The sequence below is a fragment of the Syngnathoides biaculeatus genome, chromosome 7 (genome assembly GCF_019802595.1).
Source record: "Syngnathoides biaculeatus isolate LvHL_M chromosome 7, ASM1980259v1, whole genome shotgun sequence".
NCBI lineage: Eukaryota > Metazoa > Chordata > Actinopteri > Syngnathiformes > Syngnathidae > Syngnathoides > Syngnathoides biaculeatus.
In genome coordinates, this window is record NC_084646.1 from 4,128,043 (window position 1) to 4,151,909 (window position 23,867).

At 42.8% G+C, this 23,867-nt stretch overlaps 1 protein-coding gene across 6 annotated transcripts in view; it reads left to right on the top strand.

Moving 5' to 3' along the window:
* The window catches only part of elavl4 (ELAV like neuron-specific RNA binding protein 4), a 122,571-nt gene extending 99,755 nt beyond the window's left edge, over positions 1 to 22,816 (top strand). For 5 of the 6 annotated variants that reach the window (XM_061824329.1, XM_061824328.1, XM_061824331.1 and 2 more), the window contains 2 exons: positions 11,790 to 11,828; positions 17,415 to 22,816. In XM_061824329.1, the coding sequence (XP_061680313.1) occupies positions 11,790 to 11,828; positions 17,415 to 17,742 (367 nt within the window). In that variant the 3' untranslated portion in view covers positions 17,743 to 22,816. The remainder of the gene's footprint in view (positions 1 to 11,789; positions 11,829 to 17,414) is intronic. The other variant, XM_061824327.1, reaches the window with a different exon arrangement.
* Positions 22,817 to 23,867: the final 1,051 nt, after the last annotated feature.

Here is a 23,867-nt window from a genome sequence, read left to right on the forward strand (position 1 = left end):
TGCTAATGTACTTAACGTGACTTGTGTGAACATTTTATGTGTAAAAATAAAGAAAGGTATGTAGTATATCACTGAATATTATTAGCATTGGCAGTGCATACTGTAGTAGGGTTTGACCCGACTGGGCGACTTGTCGACTTTACTACTGCGCAATGACAGTTGGAGCTTTGTGGCAACTATTTGCCAGTCACGTTCTAGTATTAACCCATTCATGTGCAGGGTGGAATATTTTAGCTTTATTGAGATAAAAGTCTCCTAACAGGCCACTATCAAGGAAATAACACTTCTTTTTCGTTTAACGTGTAAAGCAAAGGGCAAAAAAGATGTAGCCTGTCGCGGGCAAACAGGTATGTTATCAGTTCTGTGAAGTGGTACATACTACAGATATGTTTATTATTTATTTCTTATTCTAGAACAACACGTACACGTTAATAATACTGATGGATAAGCATTTTGAAGAAAAACTTGGTTGCATACTGACCTTTTTCCCTTTCTTCTCTTGGAAAATGCTCCATGGGTACTTGAGGCAGCCACGTTGGGTCAGGAAGGAAAGGGAAATAATTCCGTGCTAACTTTGACCGATGAGTTATCCTCTCCTGATACCAAATTATGGCTCCAGATTAAAACAAATATTATAAATATTTGGATATACTGAAGGATATAATGCGCGAAAATCATAATGTCCCGAAAATGGGACGCTGCCCACGAATGGGTTAACAACGCAAACCTCTGACAGAAAGCAACAAGTGGTGGGGGTCGGCACAGCAGACTGGCACCAGCCCCTCAAGCGTGCACTTATGTTTTGATAAAAATGACTTGCAAAATATGCAAATCTATCTTCAGTTCGAATAAAAACACAAGTGCCACGCATCCCCGTCTGGAAAAAGGGACCCGCGAACAGCAGCGATGGAACAGGCGAAATCCTCAGCCGTCAATTAGTGCCCAGCTATAAAAGGGAGACGATAAAGGATATTGTCGCATCTGGTTGGACGACGAAACGAGGACGAGCGGTGGTCGATCTGCAACCTATTTATTGTGGAAATTCATGGTTATTTAGGGTAACGCTGCTGGAAAAAAAAAATCCAATTAGTGTTTCACTCAACCCTCCGATATGCTCTTCTTCTTCTTTCCATATGCACATACCCCGGGAAACAGACTGCAGACTGTTGGAACTTATAGAACTCTAGCAACAATCCAGATAACACAACATCAGGGTCACAGCAGACATTCCCACCTCTTGCGATTTATTTATTTTCGAATTCTAGAACTCAAGAGAGTAGTGGCCCTGCAGTTGTGTTATGTGGATCGGTGTTTGAGTTCTATAAGTCAGTTTCGGCTGTCTGCGAGGTCGTGAATGTGGCGAAATATGATTGGATGAGTGAGTCTGGGAGTGGGGTCACCACAACCTGGGGGAGGGCCAGTGAATTCTGGCTTTGGAGGTGGAAGGCAAAGAATTGCACAACAATTTGACAACTAAAATTAAACTCGTATCTCAGAAATTCCCAATTCAGGTCACTCATATCTCAAGGCAGGGTGTATAGAGCTCGTGCAAGTGACGTCATAGTTTGCACGGCGCCATATTGCCTGTGTACCGATCGCTTCATTTCAGTTGGGAATTATTCTTCTCAATCTCAAATTACCAAACTGAATTTTTAATGCAAAGTTGGGTAATTTGAGAACGATGCGTTTTTAAAAAAAAAAAAAAAAGAAAATAAACCGTCTGTCGCAGCAGAGAGGTTAATGTGTGGCTGCAATCGCTTCCGTGTACATTCTGTGGAGACGACTCCATCCTCTTTCTTTTTTTTTTTTCAATTATAGTTAATGAATGAGAGTTTGTGTAAAAGCAGGGGTCGTTTATTTAAATATTGGTATTTGTATTCAATACTAGCTGAAAAGATCGATAGATTCGGGCAAAGGTTAATGTGTGGCCGAATACGCTTCCGCGTTCACGAACTGTCAAACCCGTCACTATGTTGGATTTATTCCTGAATGAGAACAAATATAGAAGTATTTGTATGGGTCCAGACTTTTATACGCTTTTAAACTTTTCTGTGTAAATCTCGATGACTTACTCACCAGATCATGTGTATATCCAGTTGTCCAAGACAAGCGGAAGCAAATTAACAGTCCAATTTCTTATTGGCGAAAACATCGACTTTGGCATTAAATATGGGTCCTCTATGCCAGGTTTATCTAATTTTTCAACGTACCGTCATCTATTTTCACCTTCTAAATGTTTAATGGTATCGGACATAACTTTGTGCGTCGTGCTATAAGACGTATTTTCGTTTCGTCTCAATGGACTTACTATTGAACAATGCTTTGTTTGACCGACAATATGGCGATGTAATCAAAGGTCATGTGATTTTATGACGCACGTACATGAGCTCTATAGAACTCTAGCAACAATCCAGATAAAACAGCAGGGGGTGGGGTCACCACAACCGGGGGAGTTCCAGTGAATTCTGGCTTTGGAGGTGGAAAGACAAAGAATTGCACGGCCATGAGGCAGCAGACAGCAATTTGACTACTAAAATTAATTCGTCAACTAGGCCTGTCATGATCATTTTTTTAGGACAAAATATTTTCTTAGAAACTTAAGATCATGAGAAACAATATTTTCATTGATGTTTTTTTATATTTATATGATAATTATATGTATAATAGCATAATAATTCAAATACGGTACGCACATCCTTTTTAAGACCAGGCCACTTTTAATTCCCTCAAAATTGGTTTTCCACATTGGCACTGAAACCGAGGACAAGAAATAACACTTCGTATATGAATAAAAACGTAAATAAAACGGACTCAACCTACATTCACCAAAATTGCACTGCATTGAACAAATATTACATAACAGACAAGATAGTGCCAGTCAGGTTTCCTCTTGGTAAAGAAAACGTGAATATTAACGCCATTCGAATCCGTTCCGTTCCGAGTGTTGACGACATAAAAGCTCGAAGTCGTACAACCCTTCGTGTTGATGCTACTTATGAATGACAAGTTGCAGTACTACAAGTTTTGAAAGAAAAGATGCCGATGCTCAGGCTTCGTGTTTCTTTGTTCACTTAACAATGAAACCTGGAAGAAAACACATTTCAGCCGAAGCATTGAGACGCCTTCCGACTCGCGCCGCATTTCTCTCGTGAACATTTATCCGAGCAACCGCGTGGCCTTAAGAAGAAGAGCGGCTGTGACCTTTGCCCCCTGATGCGGGTGTCAGTAAATCGGAGCCCCGGGAGCACTTGCAGCGTCCGAGAAGAACTTTTCATGTGATACGATGGGGTTATGCCATTCGCGTTTGCGTTTCCCTTGATTTCATCGCGCTTCCGTTTTGCAGGCAATTTCCTGCATCCCGAGGCAAAAATGTAATTGTTTGGGAAAAAATAAAATCATCTCATTTGCTCTCCGTGGCCATAAACACTTCATCTGCACACATCGTTACTGTGCAAATATTAAAAAGCACCAACAGTATAAAAAAAAAAACAGCCTATATGCAACAGATGGAAAATATACCTTATAGTCATCGATCTGTTCACAATATTACCTCCATAATTCAAGGTTTTCGAGACTTAGCTGATCCAAACAAAGTGTTTTTCTACTTCAGCACGTGGTCAACACTTGGCTCCAAAATAAAGCCAATCGGGGAGGTGTGGCCTGAAGCAGAAGTACAATAAACTCTTGCTATTCACAGGGATCGCTACCAAGCCATGGCATTTCCATTTTCTGAGTCGCTTATCCTCACAAGGGTTGCTAACATTGGGCAAAAGGCAGACTACACCCTGAACAGGTCGCAAGGCAGTCACAAAGCACATATCAACGCCATCAGTGTCCTTTTCAAGCCATGTCATCCATTCATTTTCCTCGCCGCTTGTCCTCACGAGGGTCACGGGGAGATGCTGAAGCCTATCCCAGCTGTCAACGGGCAGGAGGCGGGGTACACCCTGAACTGGTTGCCAGTTAATCGCAGGGCACATTGAGACAAACAGCCCCATTCATATTCACACCTAGGGGCAATTTGGAGTAGCCAATTAATGTTGCATGTTTTTGGGATGTGGGAGGAAACCGGAGTGCCCGGAGAAAGCCCACGCAGGCACAGGGAGAACATGCAAACTCCACACAGGTGGGTCTGGGATCGAACCCAGGACCTCGGAACTGTGAGGCCAACACTTTACCAGCTGAGCCACCGTGCCACCAAGCCATGTCATATATAGCAAAAAATGTGAGTAAGTGACACTCCCCCACTCCCAAAAAAACATGATTAGAATCCCAAATATACCCATAATGTTAATATAACTTTTGTTATTTTGAACTCTTCATCAAATATGATCCTTAAAGTAACTTCCAGATTCAGATTTTGGGGGGGGGGGGGGATTTACTGGAAGTGCACATGCACATATAGCAAAGACACTCCATCACTTCCATTTACAACCCAGGCTAAACTTAGCTCCTCCCTAACATGCAAAGATGTTATAGTCTCAATCGAGATGTCTCACTTCAACGTACTTCCCTGACACCAAATATGGCCTCAGTTTTCGCACTGTATCATCGCATTTTAAATCATTATATTTAGAGCACAAAAAAACATTAATATGGTAAGATATACAGTCATTAGCTGAGGATTGGTTCCATACATTAATATGCAAAATAATTAGAATATGCAGTGGCTCCCTGTGAGCACCTTCGAGGACAGTTCTGGCCGTGATCGGAAATACTCGTTATAAACACACCGTAATGAGACCCGCTTCGTTATCGGTTTTGGTTATATGGGGTCACCATCATACAGAAAGTGTCATTATGTAAAAACTGAAAATATATCAAATGTATTTTTTGATACTGTGATGACATGCAACAAGAATAAAACCATTTGTAAAGGTTGAACAATTCTAATTTGGATTGACAGCAAATTATACACGTCATATGTACATAACCACCTCCTAATATCATTTGGAAATTGGGGTGGGAGTGCGGTGGGGGGGGCAGTACTCTAATTAACATAATCAACAAAAAAACATAAAGCTCTTAAATCTCGTCGCACACCATAATGCATCGCTCCTTTCCCTCGACAAAGTTTTGTTGAAATCGGTTTAATAGTTTTGCATAATCCTGCTAACAAACCAAACAAAATTCAACAAAAGCATAATCTCTTTGGCAACGTAGGAGTTCTGTAATTTTACTTATTTGGTGTTGAAAGTCCTTTGAAAACAATTGAAAAGCTGACACCGGATTGTCGCCCGGGTCGCGGTGCAATTTTCTACCATCTATTACGCAATACATCTGTGGCGTAACCTACACGTTCGTGGTGATTTAAATGTCGTGTCATAAACGCCGTAAGATCATTCTTAGAGGTTCTATTTCATGTCGCCGCGCGCGCACACACACGCGCAACATAAAAGATGATACATTCCATCATCCAATCCGACTCGGAATGTTTCAGGGATTGTCGCAAACTACACACTGACACAAATTCCCTCTCTCTTTCAATAACACTAAGCCGGTTGTGCTGTTTATTCTCCGTCAAAGTCAGCGGCGGGAAAGTATTTTTCTTGCAGCGGCGCTTTTCCCGGTGTGACACCTGAGCGATCTAGCGTGGCTGCGTCTCTGTGATACGCCAAGCCAATTTACAGGCTCGGCGGGAGAGCTGTCGCTTCTCGTCGCAAATCACAACCGCGGGACACTTCCGCGCTGTGTCCCTCCGCTCTCCACCTCGCCACGCAATACTCTAGAAGTTGGAAACTGCCTTAAAGTGGGTTTTATTTTCTATTTCTGTCTTTTTTTTTCCGGATGCAGTGCTCGTGAGGACGACGGTGCAAAAAAGGCACGCTCGTATTTTTTTTTAGAAATGGAAATATATGAGCACTAGATGTGCGCAGATGTCGTCGAATTTCATGTTTAAAAATGTCTCAGGGTTGTCTTCGACCCCAAAACAAGCGGAATCTCAAATGTTGTGCCCAATCACTTCTGAGATGCTGGTTTCATCCATCCATCCATTTTCTTAGCCGCTTATCCTCACGAGGGTCGCTGGGAGTGCTGGAGCCTAACCCGGCTGTCAACAGGCAGGAGGCGGGGTACGAAAACCCACACAGGCGTGTCCAGGATTGAACCTGGGACCTCAGAACTGTGAGGCCAACGCTTTTACCAGCTGATCCACCCTGACGCCTGGTTTCGTTTTGTTCAAATTGAAAGAATGAAAATAAAGTTCATCTTTTCCATGGTCAAGCATTTTATGATCGAAGTAACAGATTCAGAAGTTTCCTATGAATGACGTTAAGTGTGGTTTATTGTAAAATTTTGTGTACAGTTAGGATTGATATTGGCTGGTAACCAGTTTAGGGTGTACCCCGCCTTCTGCCTGTAGATAGTCGGGATCGGCACCAGTACTCCCGTGACCCTTGTGAGCATAAGCAGCTCAGATAATGGATGGATGACTATTGTAATGAGCAGCCAGGGCACAATGACTTCCGTTTTTCGGTTCTTCTGTTATCATGAACTTTAATAATGCTCTGTTCCATGAGCATTTCTGTTTTGTTTGAAAGGTTTCATTTACTCGAGTTACAAGTTAGGTTACTTTTTGTAAAAATACAAAAACATTTTTTTTTTGCCCCCCATTATTGCTTGTTACAGTTATTCTGTTATACACTTTATTTAATAAAAAATAAGTTTACAAGGCTGGGGGCTGCAATGCACTCCCAGCCTAGCCTACTCTACTACTAAAACGTACATTTTAAGCAAAAAATAAATTTATTTCTAAATTATTGTATTATACAATGTATTTAAACTATACTACGTTGGCCTCACAATTCTGAGGACCCGGGTTCAATCCCGGCCCCGCCTGTGTGGAGTTTGCATGTTCTCCCCATGCCTGCGTGGGTTTTCCTCCAGGCACTCCGGTTTCCTCCCACATTCCAAAAACATTCGACATTAATTGGACATTCCAAATTGCCCCGAGATGTGATTGTGGTTGCGGTTGTTTGTCTCTATGTGCCCTGCAATTGGCTGGCAACCAGTTCAGGGTGTACCGCACCTCCTGCCCGTTGACAGCTGGGCTAGGCCCCAGCATTCCCCGCGACCCTCGTGAGGATAAGCGGCAAAGAAAATGGATGTATGTATTTAAACTAAATATGTGTTTCTACTATGCAGTTTATTATCAGGAAAAGCTAAAAAAAATGCTTTAGAAAGCTTGTTTTTTTTTTTTAGGCTTGGAACACATTATTTCTATTTCCATTAATTGTAATGGGAAATATCGATTCGGTTTTCTAACAAATCACTTCTGGAACCGAGATCGTACCGTACTTAGTACCGTTCCGTGGTGGCATTGCACAAACAAAAAATAAACGAAAAAAAATACAAAGTAACAGCAGCTTTAGTTTCGGGATGTGCTGAGATGTTGCATGATGTCATGAACAATGGACTATAATGACATTGTAGTAGCTTATTTTTGGTCTTCTGAATGATACAAGTTCGACTTTAGAGGTTCCTTTGTGTTGTGTACGTGTTTTATCACGGGCTGCATAATGCTATTCATCCGCTACAAGGCGAGTCAATGTGTCGGCATGGTCCCACTCCAAGCGGCAGACATAATCGACTCCAGCATAATACACCGAGCCCTACAGCCCAGCTTGTTTCCGATTTTTGGCCCTTAACTAATGGCGCTAATTAGCAAATTACCCTTATTATATCCAGGGCAGGAACCAATTATAGCTGCACAGATTTTTGTTTCAAAAAAGAAAAGACCAAAAAAAAAAAAAATCCATGCCTATTCTTTCTTTAACACGCATTGAGAGCGCAAACAAAGATCCCATTGTTTTTGGGGGGGGGTGGAGAGGAAGTGCAAAAAAAAAAAAAAAAGAAGAAGAAAAGATGAACATTTGCATGGTGGGTATGCGTACCCGTAGATGATTTTGTGTGTTTCTACGCTTTTGTGTGTCTGCGAGGGATCGTCAGCAGCAGGTTGTTGTGTTGTGGCCCAACGGCCCAGCGGCCAGCAGATGTCTTCGCGCTCTTGGCCCGGGAGCGCTCTCGGCACGCTCGCCAATTTTCCTCGTTTACTCACCCTCATTCTCGTCTTATGTCATTTGCTAATTACTCCCAATTCTTTTCGACAGTACTGTATATGCTTTTCCCCACCGGGGTGTATTTTATTTGTTTTAGCCGCCCTCTAATGTGAATTATAAAGTGGGGAAATTGATCGACACAAGTGACAATAGCAGAAAGATGATACGGTTATTGTCAATTTAAAGGTCGAGTGTCATCCCTATAAACATTCTAAAATAAATATTGTAATGAAAAACACATATAACATGACTCACTTCAATGTCTATACGAAAACATAAATATGAGGGGAGAGCGCGTCATCCATGCGCAAAGTTGCAGAAGTCTCATTCGACATCCACGCGGTGGGCCCTACTATGGGAGACGAACACGCCCCTTCTGATATGGAAGCTCTTCTTGAAGAAGAGAACATCTCACAACCGAGTGAATTTTTTTTTACCCGATCGTTTCGAGCCATATTTAGATGATATGCGGATCACGGCCAAACCACCTCCCCGCCCGATCCACCTCCGCACAGCGGTGATAAAAACAACTCCGCCCTCGAGCCTCAAAGACGCCGCAGCCAAACCACCTCCCCATCCTTTCCTCCATGCACTCTGGTTTCCTCCCACATGCCCAAATTCGAACATTAATTGGACACTCTAAATTGCCCCTAGGTGTGATTGTGAGTGTCGCTGTTTGTCTCCATGTGCCCCGCGATTGGCTGGCAACCAGTTCAGGGTGTACCAGGCCTCCTGCCCATTGACAGCTGGGATAGGCTCTAGCACTCCCCGTGACCCTCATGAGGATAAGCAGCTAAGAAAATGGATGGATGGATGCAGTAGGCAGATGGAACTTTTTTTGTTTTTTAAAAGAGAATTCATCTGATTATTTCAGCTATTTTGATAATTATTGCCGTAAATGTTACTGATATAAAAAAATGTAACTACTAAGAAAACCACACGAAAAAACAGCACTGAAGACATGTACAGTAAATTACTACAGGTGAATTTACATATTTACTAATTTGGAACCTAGCTTCAATTTTTGTCAGGCCAAATCCATGTCTAACTCTAACATTAATTGGACACTCTAAATAGCCTCGAGGTGGGATTATGAGTATGCCTGTTTGTCTCGATGTGCCCTGTGATTGGCTGGCAACCAGTTCAGGGTGTACCCCGCCTGCTGCCCGTTGACAGCTGGGATTGGCTCCAGCACTCCCCGCGACCCTTGTGAGGATAAGTGGTGAAGAAACTTGATGGATTGATGGATGTTCCTAAAGTGAGCACTTTTAAATGTCTTATTTTTCTCCTCATTCAACCTGCTATGCCTCTGAACATGTACACATATTGTATACAACAGACATTTTTTTCTGAAATCATGATTAATCACTAGAAAATAACTTTTTTTTCAAATTTTTAAAAAATAATAATCTTATAATGAATGCACGAACAAATGAATGAATGCCATTTATTGTAATTATTTGAATAAATCTCTTATGGTTAAAAACAATTAAAATTACAATCAGCACAAATTTTTTGGGAGGACTTTTTTTCTTTTTAAGTCTAAATGGCGATGATGACATAATGTCCTTGGAAGTCGTGATTAAAGTTCCCCACCACTACCCTAAACGGACGGACCCTTGTCTTCACGCCGGGTTTATGGTGTTTTTGCGAGGAACGCGGCGTCTCCGGCCAGCTGTTGCTCAATAAGCCGTGCAAACCCCCCACCCCCACCCCCCATTACACTCGAGAGTCCATTACACTCGAGGAGTTAATAAGACATGAGACAGGCTGGGAGCAAGTGAGGAATGAAGGTCAGTGAGTGACCAAGCAGACTGCGTTCATCCAAGAGGGCCACCATTAATGCCCCTCACTCACACATGAAGACACGCTGATGGGCTCTTGAAGGACACAAACTGTTTCACTGCAAAGCGTTCCGGCCATAGCTTTAAAAATACGGTGACCACCCCCGCACGTTCACAGTTTGGCATTTTCCCATTGGCAGACGTTTGGGGGAATGTTTATTTTCTAAAAACTTGCCCATTTGCTGTTTTGTGACAGTCGGAGCTACATTGTGACGGCCTTATCTAATTAAAAAAAAAAAGTATTTTTCTGCCATTTTGGGGCATCCATTGGCAAGTCCAAACACTTTGGTGGGTTCATTTTCGATATTCTAGGCAGGGCCTGGTCCCTTGCTCTCGTGAAGAATGGAGGAAGGCTGGGTTATTAAATATTGCCTTTGCCACAAAGACATGGGTCACCAATCAAGGTTTCCCCCAAGAACCAGATAAGTAGCTAATGACCTGTTCTTAAAATAGCTCACCGGTGATCATGAACATGTTTAGTGTCTTCACAGAGATGTATTTCATTAATAATATCAAATAGTCAATGTAATGTTATTTTAGAAACTGCTTGTAAGAAGTAGCTCACCATTCCAAAAATGTTGGTGACCCCTGCTCTACTCACTCAAGGGAAGTTTGACATTCACTTGTGTTTTTGTTGGTTAAAATCATTACCATCGCTCACTCACTATCATTATAATCCTAATCCATTGGACTAACAGAACACTTTTTGGATCATTAAAACTCTAACCTACTTTAAAGTGTTTTATTAATATTAAGTACAATAGAGTACCGTAATTTCCGGCCTATAAATTGCGACTTTTTTCACACACTTTCCACCCTGTGGATTATGTGATGATGCGGCTAATTTGCGCATTTTTTCTAATGGCCGCAAGGGGGCACTTGAGCGGAAAAGGTAAGAGTGAGACCGGTGGAATATATGTGCCAAGGAAGTGACTTTTACCAGTCCGGCCCTGTGCTTAGAGTGTTACTGCTGTGTCTCGGTGATTTTTACCGGTATGTTATTTTTTTTTTTTTAACCGACCCTGTTAGCTAGCGTTAGCGTGGCGTTGCTAGCATTAGTGCGGTGCTAGCGATAGCATTATAGCAGCATTGTTAGCTTTAATCTCTCTGTGTAACGTCTTTGTGAATATCTCGTGTTTCGGTGTGGGCACTTCCAGCTTTTACACAGCTGCGGCATATGTATGTACCAAATGGTATTTCCTTTACAAATGTACTGGGTGAGGCTTGTCACCAGGTGCACTCTGTATGCCGGAAATTCCCTGCAAAATATTTTCGATAGAACATTTCTACAGAACTTCTATAGAACTGTAAAACTTTCGGACCCAAGTCCGATAGAATTTCTAGAAATTCTATTGTTCTGTAGAAATTCTATAGAAAATCACAGCCAAAGTTCTGTAGAAGAAGTTGTTCTGTACAAATTCTATAGAAAGCTATGGAATTTTTTTTTGCGTGGTTACGGTATTAGGTCATTGGCTCGAAATCAGTAGGCACACACCTTTCCCGTTTGAGCAATAAAGCTCGCCTAGCCGCTTCCGCTCACCCGGTGCTACGCTTCGCTCCACTTCTACCAGCATTAGTGTTTACTACAAACCGGACTTGTTGGTGTCGGCTGATACCGAAGCGCTTGGACTTTTGGTAATAACAACGTGTTGATGACATACAGCGACAGTAGCGAGTGCTGCGCCATACCGACGGGGCCTTATTGTCATGTACCAATGCTTAAAAACTTCAGGTGGTGCTCCTCGGTGTAATGGGTCGACTGGAAACGGATTTGTGTGTTGTTGAGTGAGAAGGATCATGATGTTCTGACAGGGAAACAATATTAGTTCCATTGAGTAGCTCAACCATCTGCCCACCATTAACCCCAGAACCCTCCTTCTCTTTACAGGCTGGACAATTTGCTTAATATGGCCTATGGCGTAAAGAGGTAATTAAAACTTCACCCAATGCCAGATGTCCATGTTGACTCAATTCTTTTCTAGTATCTTTTTCCATGTTGTTTATTTTTGTGTAGTTTTTGTTGTCAATTTACGTTCCCAAAAAAATTCCAAGGTGGATTTTTTTGTTTGTTTTTGGTTTGATCTTTTTTTTTTTTTTTTTTAACCTGTGATCTTGAGTGTTTTTCTCCAAAGTCTAACAACCACTTAAAAAGCAGAAAACAATTTGCCTTTGTTTTCAGTGGTGATGGATTTGCTTTGTTTTTATTATGACAAGTGCTGGTGTTTTTTTTTTTTTTGTTGTTGTTTTTTTTTTTTTTGGATTGTTTTTTGGGTTGTTTCTCTGTACAGAATGGATTTGTTCTCGACTTCTTGATTTTTAGGTGTTGTTGTTATTTTCTTCAGGATTCAGGTTCTCTGGCCTTGTCGCGTCAGACTAGCCTGGGAACAACACATGACATGAACCGTTATATTTTATTACGAAAAGAAATATCTTATAAATGCATGAAATTATATTGTTGCTACAGTCCATGCATTTGAAGCCAAATGCACTGATTGCCTTGAATGTCTTTTGGGAGCGGAAGCTTAGTTCAACGAGTGCAAGCGATGAGGCCGGATGAACCTGGATCCTCGCTGGAAACAGGAAATGTTTCACTGCAGATGGCTCCGGCTTTGCTCTGCGCTGCTCGAATTCCCTCCTTTTTGCCTCCATGCCTCATTTTCCTTTGCTTTCTTGCTACCATACAAGTAGGTGTTACATAACGAGGTGTGTCGCGGTTATTGTTGTGATGTGCTGACAGCGGCATCTTGCATGTTGCAGGCACTTGGGACACCATTTAGACAGCTCAGCTTCTTAAAAATCCAGTGCTTTGCATGAACAGTGTATCCAATTGGTCATGTAATATTAATAGTGTTTTGAGAAGATTTTTATCGACAATTACGAATTTTCAGGGGCGCTGCCATTTTCGCGAGTCACATAACCTCCATGCACGGATGTGACATATACCATGCCGCAACAAAGGCATGATTTACATGGGACACCATTTATTCCCAGCGCCGATTTCTCGGATTTATCCTCATCTGATAAAGAAATAGCAGTATCGGGTGATTGGGAAGACTGAGGAATAATTCAGTACAAATTTGAACCTGTGGCTGTAAATGTTGACCATTCGGCTTGTTCTTCGGGCGGAATGAGGCGGAGTCCTACTACTCAGAGGCCTACGCGCGGGACATAAATGCGTAAACAAAGGCCCCCGGGAGCGCCGGGCCGGCAGCCGCCGATGGTTCTTCGGACGGGAATGACGCGGAGTCTGTTGAGCGAGCTCCGGCAGCGGGACGCGGGCCGAGGTTCCGTGCGGCGGAGGCCGTTAGCCCCGGAGGCCGAAGCTAGGCTAGGTGGAGGCCTTTAGCCGCGCTTCGGCGGCGGGCTGCGAGCCATTCGACTTCCAGGAAAGCCATTAGCCGAGCTTTCAACCATTAGCCCCGGCCTTCGGCATCTGGGGCTAATGCCCCCAAACACCCCCCCCCCCCCCAAGCTCGGCTCGTGGCCCACCGCCGGAGCTCAGTCATTCCGACCGAAGAAGCGTCTGAATATTCAACATTAATAACAGCCACAGGTTCAAATCTTCCCGATCAACCGATACTGCTATCTCTTCATCAGATTAGGATAAATCCGAGAAATCGCCGCTCGGCATAAATGGTGTCCCATGTAAACGAGCCTTTGTTGCGGCACGGTACAAGTCACATTCGCGCACATAGGTCATGTGACTCGCGAAAATGGCAGCGCCCCTGAAAATTCATAATTGTTGATAAAAATCTTCAAACAACATTATTAAATGAGAGAGGATTTAACATCGCATTGTCAAAATAGGGTACATATTCCTTGACCAATTGGATACACTGTTCATGCAAAGCACTGGATTTCCCCTTTAAGCAGTAACAAATTAATGACAAAATACAGAACTGCATTGGTAGTAACGATTAGCATAGCAACATGAAGTGATGTCACGTCCTACTTATTCAAACTACAAACTAGATTTAATTAACAATTCGTCTGCCGGTTACAGTCAAGTCGGGCTGTCAATTTTGCCTGAATACATTCAAGACGTGATTAATCAGTCAATCTCTCACAATCAATTCACCAAATTATCGACTGTTACGCCTGTCTTTAATCTCAATCAAGCATGCTGATTGCAGAGCATGTCGTCTGCAAGTCGTTGGCTTCTCTAAGCACGGAAAACTCTTTGGTCAGTTGATTATTGTTGCTACGCAACCCTTGTTGCCCGTCTGGAATATTGGCCAGCGTTTATTCACAGATTCATTTGTATGCCCTAATGCACTTTTATGCTCAAACGCTAAAAGAGGCGCGCAATGGGAATGAAAGTACAAGATAAAAAAAAAAAAAGAGAGAGATTTCAATGAGATTACTTCAGAACCATTGAGAGCAACCCGAATGGAGAGAAAGGAATCATTTGTAAACAACCGGCTAGTGTAGCCTTGTAGTGAATCTTTTAAAAAATAAAACTGAAATACACATTTGGCTTCTGCAATCTGTTTCACCCACAAATTGATTTATATTCTCACGTATAATCTCTTGATTTTTTTTACGCCCTTTGGTACCTAATCGATGAAGGCAAATGATTGCAGCAAGACCTTGGAGTCAATGATTCAATCGCGTCGAGCCCCTCGCGCCGGCCCGAGAACAGACTGCGCGCCATCAAAGTCATGTAGGAAGGTCGTAGTGATTGCGGGCCATATATAGTCACTGGCGAGATAAGAATAAGGTTGGGGCGGGGGGGGGCAGAGCGGCTAGCGGCGCAATCGATCAGTGCCGCGAACCCTGCAATAGTACAGAGGAGAACACCCCGCAGACTCGAGGACAAGTGGGAGGAATACGCTTTGTACCTTAATGCCACTGGGCTGTAAAGTGCTTCCACTTCCCATTTAGCTCGCCCCCTCCCCGAGAAAGCCGCCGTCTCGTACAGCTGCGGCAAGGCGGAACTCGAAATTCAAGCGTGCCCAATAATGCCGATAGTTGTATCTTGAAGAGAGGTAGCATAAGAAAGGAACCTCTTTATCTCATTTACTGTTTATTTGAAAATGGCTGCTTTCTTTCCCTCTTTTTTTTACCCCCCCCCTTTCCTTTGAGCGGAAAGGCAATTAAGGGAAGTCGAGTGAGGATTCAAATCTCGCATTGCAAGAAAAGGGAGAAGATTATGAGGCAAACGAGAAAAGATTTAGTAGCCTGGCGCGTGATCTTTCATGAATTTAGAACGCCGCTTTAATTCAACAACTTTCTGCAATTTAGCTCTCGAAGGAGCCGCTCGAGGGTGCCGAGAGAAAACCTTCATCTGCATCTCCTCGGGCAGATGCGGAGCAATTCCTGATCGGAGGCCTTTCGCGTCAGAGCGAGCAGGGCCCCCCACCTGCACCCGTGCAGACGTAAACCTTACATCCCATCTATTGATGACATATTCCAGTTGGAAATGACGAGTTCAAGCGCAAAAGCCGGCAGAAAGAGAGCCACGCCTACTAGCGCGACGTCGTTCCACCTCGTCTTAACGATTCCTATGTAAATGAAAAAAATTCAAAAAGATTCATTTCAGAAACAGACAAGTGCCATATGCATTTGACTGCAGCTCACATCGTCTTTATTCCACCCATTTATGAAGTCGTGCATATTCACGTCTTTGAGTACTCGTCTCTCGCCGTGTACATCCTCAAACATGTCCGCCCATGATTTTTTTTACTAAGTCGGTGCTGATATAGCTTTGATTCTGCTTGAAAATGGACATAAAAGATGATCACTTGAATGAGTATAAGAGCAAAGCAAAGCAAATTTATTTTGTGTAGCGCATTTCATACACAATGTGCTTTTCATGATTAAAGGCATTTGAAAACAAAGAGATAAAACATTTAAAACAGGATTAAAAACAATAAAAATGACAAAATATTAAAAAAATAAAGTCAAAACTGCATACAGTGCTAGTAATATGATCAAAAAGTGGATATATTCTAAAAGGCATGAGAAGAAAAAAAAAGAGTTTTCAACCTGGATTTTAAAAAATTCACACTTGGGGGTGACCTCACCTCTTTTGGCAACTTCTTCCATTTGTGTGCAGCATAATAACTAAATTCTGCTTCGCCATGTTTGCTTTGGACTCTGCGCTCCACTATTTGACCCGAGTCAGTCAGTCTCAGAGCTCGACTGGGTTTTTATTCCATAAGCATTGCTTTCATGTAACGTGATTTATAGACCAGTAGCAGAACTTTAAAATCTATTCCAAAGCTGACTGGAAGCCAGCGCAAGGACTTTAAGATTGGCGTTATATGCTCTGACCGCTTTGTTTTGGTCAGAACACGAGCTGCAGCATTCTGAATGAGCTGCAGCTGTTTAATACTCTTTTTGGGGGGGGGGAGTCCAGTCAGAAGACCATTACAATAGTCAAGTCTACTTGAGATAAAAGCATGGATGAGCTTTTAAGAGAGAGATGCTGTCATGAAACTGGTCAATGAGACTGGGACTAGTGAGCAGGTCCACAGATTGTAAACCTTCGCCGTCCTGCTTTAACAGATTTTCTCCTGGCCAGGTCGACATTCCAAATGAGAAACTGTTCTCAATTCCCGTACTTGGATAAATACGCGTTGAATATATAGCGAAACTTTCCCGATGCTGGTCTCAATCATGCTGGTCGAAAGATTCTTAAAAATAGAAGCTCAAAGAGGATCAATGTGACTTATCTCCCTTTGAAGAGGGAGGATTTTAACTTCATTTTAGGTATAAGCTAGGTTATAAATCATAATACTCAACAACTTTCTCGTCTGTTTATGGAGTTCTCGCAGTTTTCTGTTTTGCGATTGTATGACAAATCCCTCTTTGAAAGACCTTTTTCAATACTTGTTATTTTTTAATCAGGCCCTCAACATTTTTACTCATATCAACTTTGAATAGCCAAAGTGCCGTTAACCTACAAACCGGAAATATATATCTATATATTTTTTAAACAGATTACTAAGTTCACAATGAGACAATGGAAATGTCTGCGTTAGGATTTCAACTCTTCAACTCATTATGAGCTAAATAGCGTCAGGCCAATCAAAGGAAATACCACCGATTAACTATTTCAGGACTGGATTCCAGTTCAGCGGCAAAGGCAGTGTATATTCTCGCCGTGCGTCGCCCGGGGACGCTCGCGATGCGACGACGGACGGTGTCCCGGGGGGTTCTCCTTCCCATGATCGGCGATCCCGCAGCGAATACAAATATGTTTAATAGAACGGGAGAATCTCTTTTCTGAATCTGCAATCTGTACGCGCCGCCTACCGTGTCTGGCCGGGCTCCTGATGAGAAGGCGGCTGGTCTCTAGGGGACCTCGCAAATGTTCTTCTGGATAAAAAAAAAAAAAAAAATTCCCGCAGATATCCTCCATCGTCGTGTAGAAATTCCGGAAGCTTGTCATAACTTCCCATTTGTGCGTGTGGTGTCCCAGTACTGGTCCACAAAGCGCAGGCATTTCGCGATTCCTTTTCACGCGCATCGAAATCTCTTTCTTTCCCTTTCCCGCTTGTCCTCCCAGGTTTTCGCCGATCACCATCGACAGCATGACCAGCTTGGTGGGCATGAACATCCCCGGGCACACCGGCACAGGTTGGTGCATCTTCGTCTACAACCTGTCCCCCGACTCGGACGAGAGCGTGCTGTGGCAGCTCTTCGGGCCGTTCGGCGCCGTCAACAACGTCAAGGTGATCCGCGACTTCAACACCAACAAGTGCAAAGGCTTCGGCTTCGTCACCATGACAAATTACGACGAGGCGGCCATGGCCATCGCCAGCCTCAACGGTTACAGGTTGGGCGACCGCGTCCTGCAAGTCTCTTTCAAGACTAACAAGACCCACAAGTCCTGAACTCCAACGAGGTAGAATCAGTTGCCCCCCGCAGCGGCGTCCGCAGCTCTGTCTGCTCCAAAATGACCCCCCCCCCGCCCCCCCGCCCCCAGACCCCAACCATCCCACATCTCCACCCTTCCCTTTAGCCCCTCCAATCACCAACACCACCACCCTGCAGTCAATCCAGCACAGCAAACTGGTACATAACGCAACCCATCCGACCCAATTGAACTCGAAATGGCTTATATCATAACTTTTGGACCTATAAGCCAACGTTGCCTAAGTATTACAAAAATGAAGAAATGTTGACGCGTTTTGGGAAGCTCCTGAGATAGCGCAGGCTTCTCGTTGTTGTATATTCTTTCTGTTCGTTCTGGTTGCAAAAATGAGTGTTCTCTTCTGTGTAAACAGTAGCAATTCTTTCCCCCCACCCCACCCCACCCCACCCAGACCCAGACCCAGACCCCCACCTTTAGAGAAGAGAATATCCTTTTTAGACCACTGTCTCGATTCAGGATTAGCTTTTCTTTTTTGTATATCCGGATCCACTGTCGTTAGTATCCTGTACCTCCCGGTCACTCAAGGGAGGGGGCTCTTTTTTAGCAATTGATGAACCATTCACTCATTTATAGTCGTATTAAAAGGTCCCCTTATTAATTCCCGGCGGGATTTCACACTCCCGCCGATTCTGATGTAATAGAAGACTTAAAAAAAAAAAAAAAAAGAGAGAGACTTTCTAACATTTTTTTGTTTTGTATCGCAAACAAAACATATAATGTCTTTGCTCACGGGGAGATGGGGTGCGGGGGTGGGGGACGGGTTAGCTTTCCTGATGACACATTAAGTAATTTAAGACAAAAAAAAAAAACAAAAAAAATAACACTGTTGCCAAAGAGAAGATCTCTTTGCTTGGAAGAAAAAAAATGCATTTAGAAAAAAAAGAGAAAAATAAATAGAAAGAAGCATCTATTTTTATAAATGATCATTAAAATAATAATTATTGAGAAATTTTTACAAGAATCTGGATTTGAAAAAAGAAAAATATTTTGACTGGCTAACTGGGAAGGGGAGGGTCGGGGTGGGAGGGGGGCACCACCTTGTCTCGTCGTTCTGCCATGGTACTTTCTAGGCTCACCGCTCGTTGTTTTCCGAGGAAGCCACGTTGGCGGCGGCGATTTTCTAGACGGAAGGTTTTGTGAAAAAAAAAAAAAAAAAAGGGAAACCGAGGTGGGTGATTTTGGTAATTTTTCCACATATGTACTAGTGCATAATTCTTCAATCCCCACAAGGGGGGGAGGGGAGGGAGCGGGGAACCATCCTTTACCGACCGGAGCCCAAAGCAAGGAGACCCTTTGTCCGCTTCTTTTTTCCTGTTAACGTCGACAGTCCATACGGGGTATCAGTACTACGCATATATGCACATCTCTCCATTTAGAAAGCATAGCCGACGTGATATTTGTTTCCCCGTTGCTCCGCATCCGTATGCAAACTTCCTTTTAGCGATCAACAGTAGGTGCTATATTCCATTTATTCATCTGAAATATCCGACTTGCTTATTCTCTGTGTTGCGACGTCGGCGTCGAATTGCGCTTGTTTTGTTTAGCGTCGGCCCAAAATAGTCTGGCGGGACTATTTTTGTTGCGGGAAAAACCAGATCAACACATTTGGGTAGTGTTTAAAAAACATTTAAAAAAAAATTATAATAAAAAGATTATATGAAAAGGGGAGGGAGGGGACACTGAACAAAATTTTCATTTATTTATTTTGCTTTGTTTGTTTTGGCTTGCTGACTTTTGCGTTTTCTTCCTGAGCGTGAAGCATTTTGTCCAAATTTAACAATAATTAGCTCTAGTTCCTTTAGTCTAGATATCCGCTTCCCGAAAAGCCGATCTACGACTGCTATCTTTCTTTGCTCTGTACAAATAAGATGATCTATCTATATATATATATATCTATATATACATAGTCTACATTTGTTTTACACTATCTACTGTACTTATCTGAGTTGTCGCTGTTCTTTAGTTGGAGCTCGTCTTTTTCATATGGCAATTTATTATGAAGTGGGTGTTCAGTTACTTAGAAAAAAAAAAAAACTTGTGAGGAAACTGTTCAATTGTCGTCATGTTGCTTGTGGAGAAAAAAAAAAAAAAAACAAACAAAAAACAAAAAAGGTTTGGATTAACTTTACGTTACCTACTGCGGCAAAAGAAACCGAACAAAAAGCTTTGAATATAAGTGTATATGGATTTACTTCTGGATTATTTTTCGACTATTTATTTTTTTTTCTAATTTATTTCTATTTATTCTGTATTTATGAAGCGCTTAATTTATCTGTGTATTTATGTATTTATTTGTTTCATTGTCTGTGTATTTTTGCGTGATTCTGGTACAGGGAGGGGGGGCGTTTCTGAGCAAAAGGGAACAAAGCGACTAGTGGAGAAGCTCTTCCAGTAGTCCACTGCACTGAGAGAACTTTTAGTACGTTTGTGCTTTGTACCGATATATCAAAATGACCATTATTAAAAAGAAAATTGAAAAAAAAAATCTAAAAGTCAGGAAAAGTAGAAAAAAAAAAAGTGTCTGGAGGGTCGGGGAACGCTCTTCCCTTATTACTAGAAAACAGTTACTCGCTATGCATAACCTAGTTATTAATCGTTCAATTTGCTCTTGCTTTTTTCTTGTCTTGTTCAAAATGAAATCTTTAGATCTTTTCCAATGAAAATTTAGTCTTAATAGAATGTTATAAACAGTCGTTCTGGTTCAATATAACCTGTGATAAGTTTGTGTTGTTCTCTAAAGCCACTCCGTCCACACCCTCCCTCCACTTACTATCGCTTTGTGATGAAACTTTTATGCAAAACCGTATGTCTGGAAGCATCCCGTTTTATGTATTTATTGTGAGACTCGGCTCGCCGGGGGGGAGGGGGGGGGGGGGGAGGCTGGAGCGCGTGCCGGTGAGGGTCGACTCGATTGGTTTCCGAAACTTCTTTTTCGAGCTCAAATTGCATACCGACAAATGTTTAAAGAAATAAAATTTTAAAAAAAATAAGAGAGACAGAGAGAGAGAGAGAGAAAAACTACTATACTGAAGAAGTACTCTGGAGGGATGAAATGGGATTGTACCAATTCTATATTTTATATACTCTGATATGATATATATTATATATTTTGAAAGGTAAAAGGTAGGGTTCCAGATGTATAGTTATACAGAATTGGCTTCTTTTGTTATGAAACATGAAGGAGGTGCGCACGTGTGTGTCCGTGTGTGTGTGTGTGTGTGTGTGTGTGTGTGTCTGTGTGTGTGTGTGTCGGAATAGGGAGCGAAACACACGCACGCATCTCAGTCATGTGACATCATCGCCATATGCGCCATCATACACACACAAGCAGACCCCTTCAAGCCCCTCGATGCCGTAACGGGCTTGCGGGGGGCTTGGACTTATGCAACGACCCCAGCAGAATGTTGTTCTGACGTGTCAACCAATTTCTTACACTGTACGACCTCCTGCGGCGTGTGCCTGTGTGTTCCGTGTGTGTGTGCGCGCGTGTGTATGTGTGTGTGTTGCTACACACCAAGCAGTCAAAATATGATGACTTTGCACAATCGAATGAGATCCAATGCAAGAAATGTATCACCTATTCTCCCTTATTTATGTTATTGTGGTCATTTGCAATATTTGTGTTACGTCAATTATTGCGCGACCCCCACATCCCAAAAACATGCAACATTCGTTGTACACTCTAAATTGCCCCTAGGTGTGATTGTGAGTGCGATTGCTGTTTGTCTCCACGTGCCCTGCGATTGGCTGGTGACCGGTTCAGGGTGTACCCCGCCTCCTGTCTGTTGACAGCTGGGATAGGCTCCGGCACTCCCCGCGATCCTCGTGAGGATAAGGGGTGAAGAAAATGGATGGGTGGATTTATAAATAGGCAGGGCACGGTGGATCAGCTTTAAAAGCGTTGGCCTCGCAGTTCTAAGGACCCGGGTTCAATCCCGGACCTCACCTGTGTGGAGCTTGCATGTTCTCCCTGTGCCCGCGTGGGTTTCCTTTAGGCACATCCCCAAAACAGGCAAAAATAATTGGACACTCTAAATTGCCCCTAGGTGTGATTGTGAGTGCGACTGTTATCAGTCTCGATGTGCCCTGCGATTGGCTGGCAACCAGTTCAGGGTGTACCCCGCCTCCTGTCCCTTGACAGCTGGGACAGGCTCCAGCAGTCCCCGCAACCCTCGTGAGGATAAGCAGGGAAGAAAATGGATAGATGTTATTCTGCTCATTTAAAACAAACTTTTGGTTTTGGGGGGAAGGCTGGAACGTATTAATGGCATTTCCATTTATTTCAACGGAGAACGATGATTTGAGATCGTGGAATGGATCACATTCGTCGTAACGGGAAGAACGCGCGATGCAGTTCTTGCGCCGGACATCATTCTATTGCGGAAGCGGCCCTGATTTTGAGTGCGTGTGTGCGTGCGTGCGCAAGTCACGGAGTCGGTGTCACGTGGCTCCGTGTCCCACCCCAGTGGCTCCCACCACCATCCCTGTAGCGCCTTAGAGTCGGTGAGTTGCAGGCTGCCGGCAGGAGCAAGGCAGCCAGTAGTGGAGGAGGGAAGGTGAACAGAGGAACTCGGCTCTTTTTCTTCTTCTTCTTCTTCTTCTTCTTGTCAGTTTTCTTTTGATTTCCCTCCTGAGACGTGTTTGTTTACTATCTGATTAAAACGAAAAAAAATCTATAAAACAAAAACCTTAAAGACAAAAAAAGACGAAAAAATGTTGGCGGAGCCCCGTGGATTGCGGCTCTCTCTTTCTCTCTATTCTGTCCTGCTTATGTTATTACTTAACAATTATTAACAATGATGATGATGATTATTATTATGGTTATTATTGCTATTATTCTTAGTATTCTTATTCTTATTATTAATCCAATTACTGCGATGAATGACTTCATGTTATCCTTGCTAGTTTAGGTCATTTCTGGAAAAACTGGAAAACAAAATAGAAAATCTTGCTGTAAATGTTTGTTTTTTCTTTTTCATAAAACTGTTGTGTTTGAATTATTTGTACTTTTGAATGTTGGGACAATAAAATGAGGTGTCAAGAGCTCGGCGGTGTCGTCGTGAAGTGATGCACACGCGAAATGGCGCAAAACGCCACTTTACAAAGGCGATTCGGGCTTTACGGGGACGGTCCCGCCATATTTTCAGTTTTAAGGTCGCAAAATAGATGATTTCATTGTGATAACACCGATGAATTATTCCGTGTGGGGTGCTGATTTGAGACCCAAATGAGTACAAGGGTGTAAGATCCGAACCAGGTTAAGGATCAGTGAAGGCAGCACGCGTTGCCTTGCATGTCCCTTTCTCCCTCTCGACAAGTACATTTTATAATTACAATGAGTATTTATATTGTAATTTTTGGGGGTGAGCAATTTTCCTGCTTCGTCTAGGAAGAGCAATATCGCGCCGGGAGGTTGAAAAATCAGTATTCGAAGAAGAGCAGGCAAGGCAGTAATGTGCCGTAATGACACCTATCAAACCTAAATCACACCGGAGAGTATTACCGAGCTTGTGGAGGAAATGACGGCTGTTAGAAAATGAGATGTCCAGACACACTTGTCTTCCCTCTCGCTTTGTTCGAAACTTAATGACCCGACGCGCTCGTCAAGGTCAACGCCAAAGCAGAGTCGGCGCCAGTCCGCTTCCTTCTGGCGTCGAAAGCTTCGGTAGCTCAATGGCCCGAAGACTCGTTTGAACTATGCTGGTGCAATGGTACCTACCAAAAGTGGAATCATTTTTTTTGACAACTGTAGCGTAAGTACACCTCGCTAGATTTGCAACAGCGTGCAGGTCTGACTTCTGTTCTTTTCAGATAATCAGTTTTTTTTTGTTTTTTTGTTTGTTTGTTTTTTTTGATGATACGAGCTGTTGCGTGGCAGAATTTTAGTTTTTTTTTTTCTGTGTAGCGATCCAAAATCTGGATTCCTAAAAGGTGACGACCAACTTGGCCAACGTCTCTTCAGAAAAGAGGCTTGCTTGCTTCAAACTGTTTATTGGCTTTGCTAGTTAAAAATGAAAATTAAAAATTAGACATTTAACCAAAGCACATAACTTACCAAAGTCTATCGTAATGGTAACACATGAG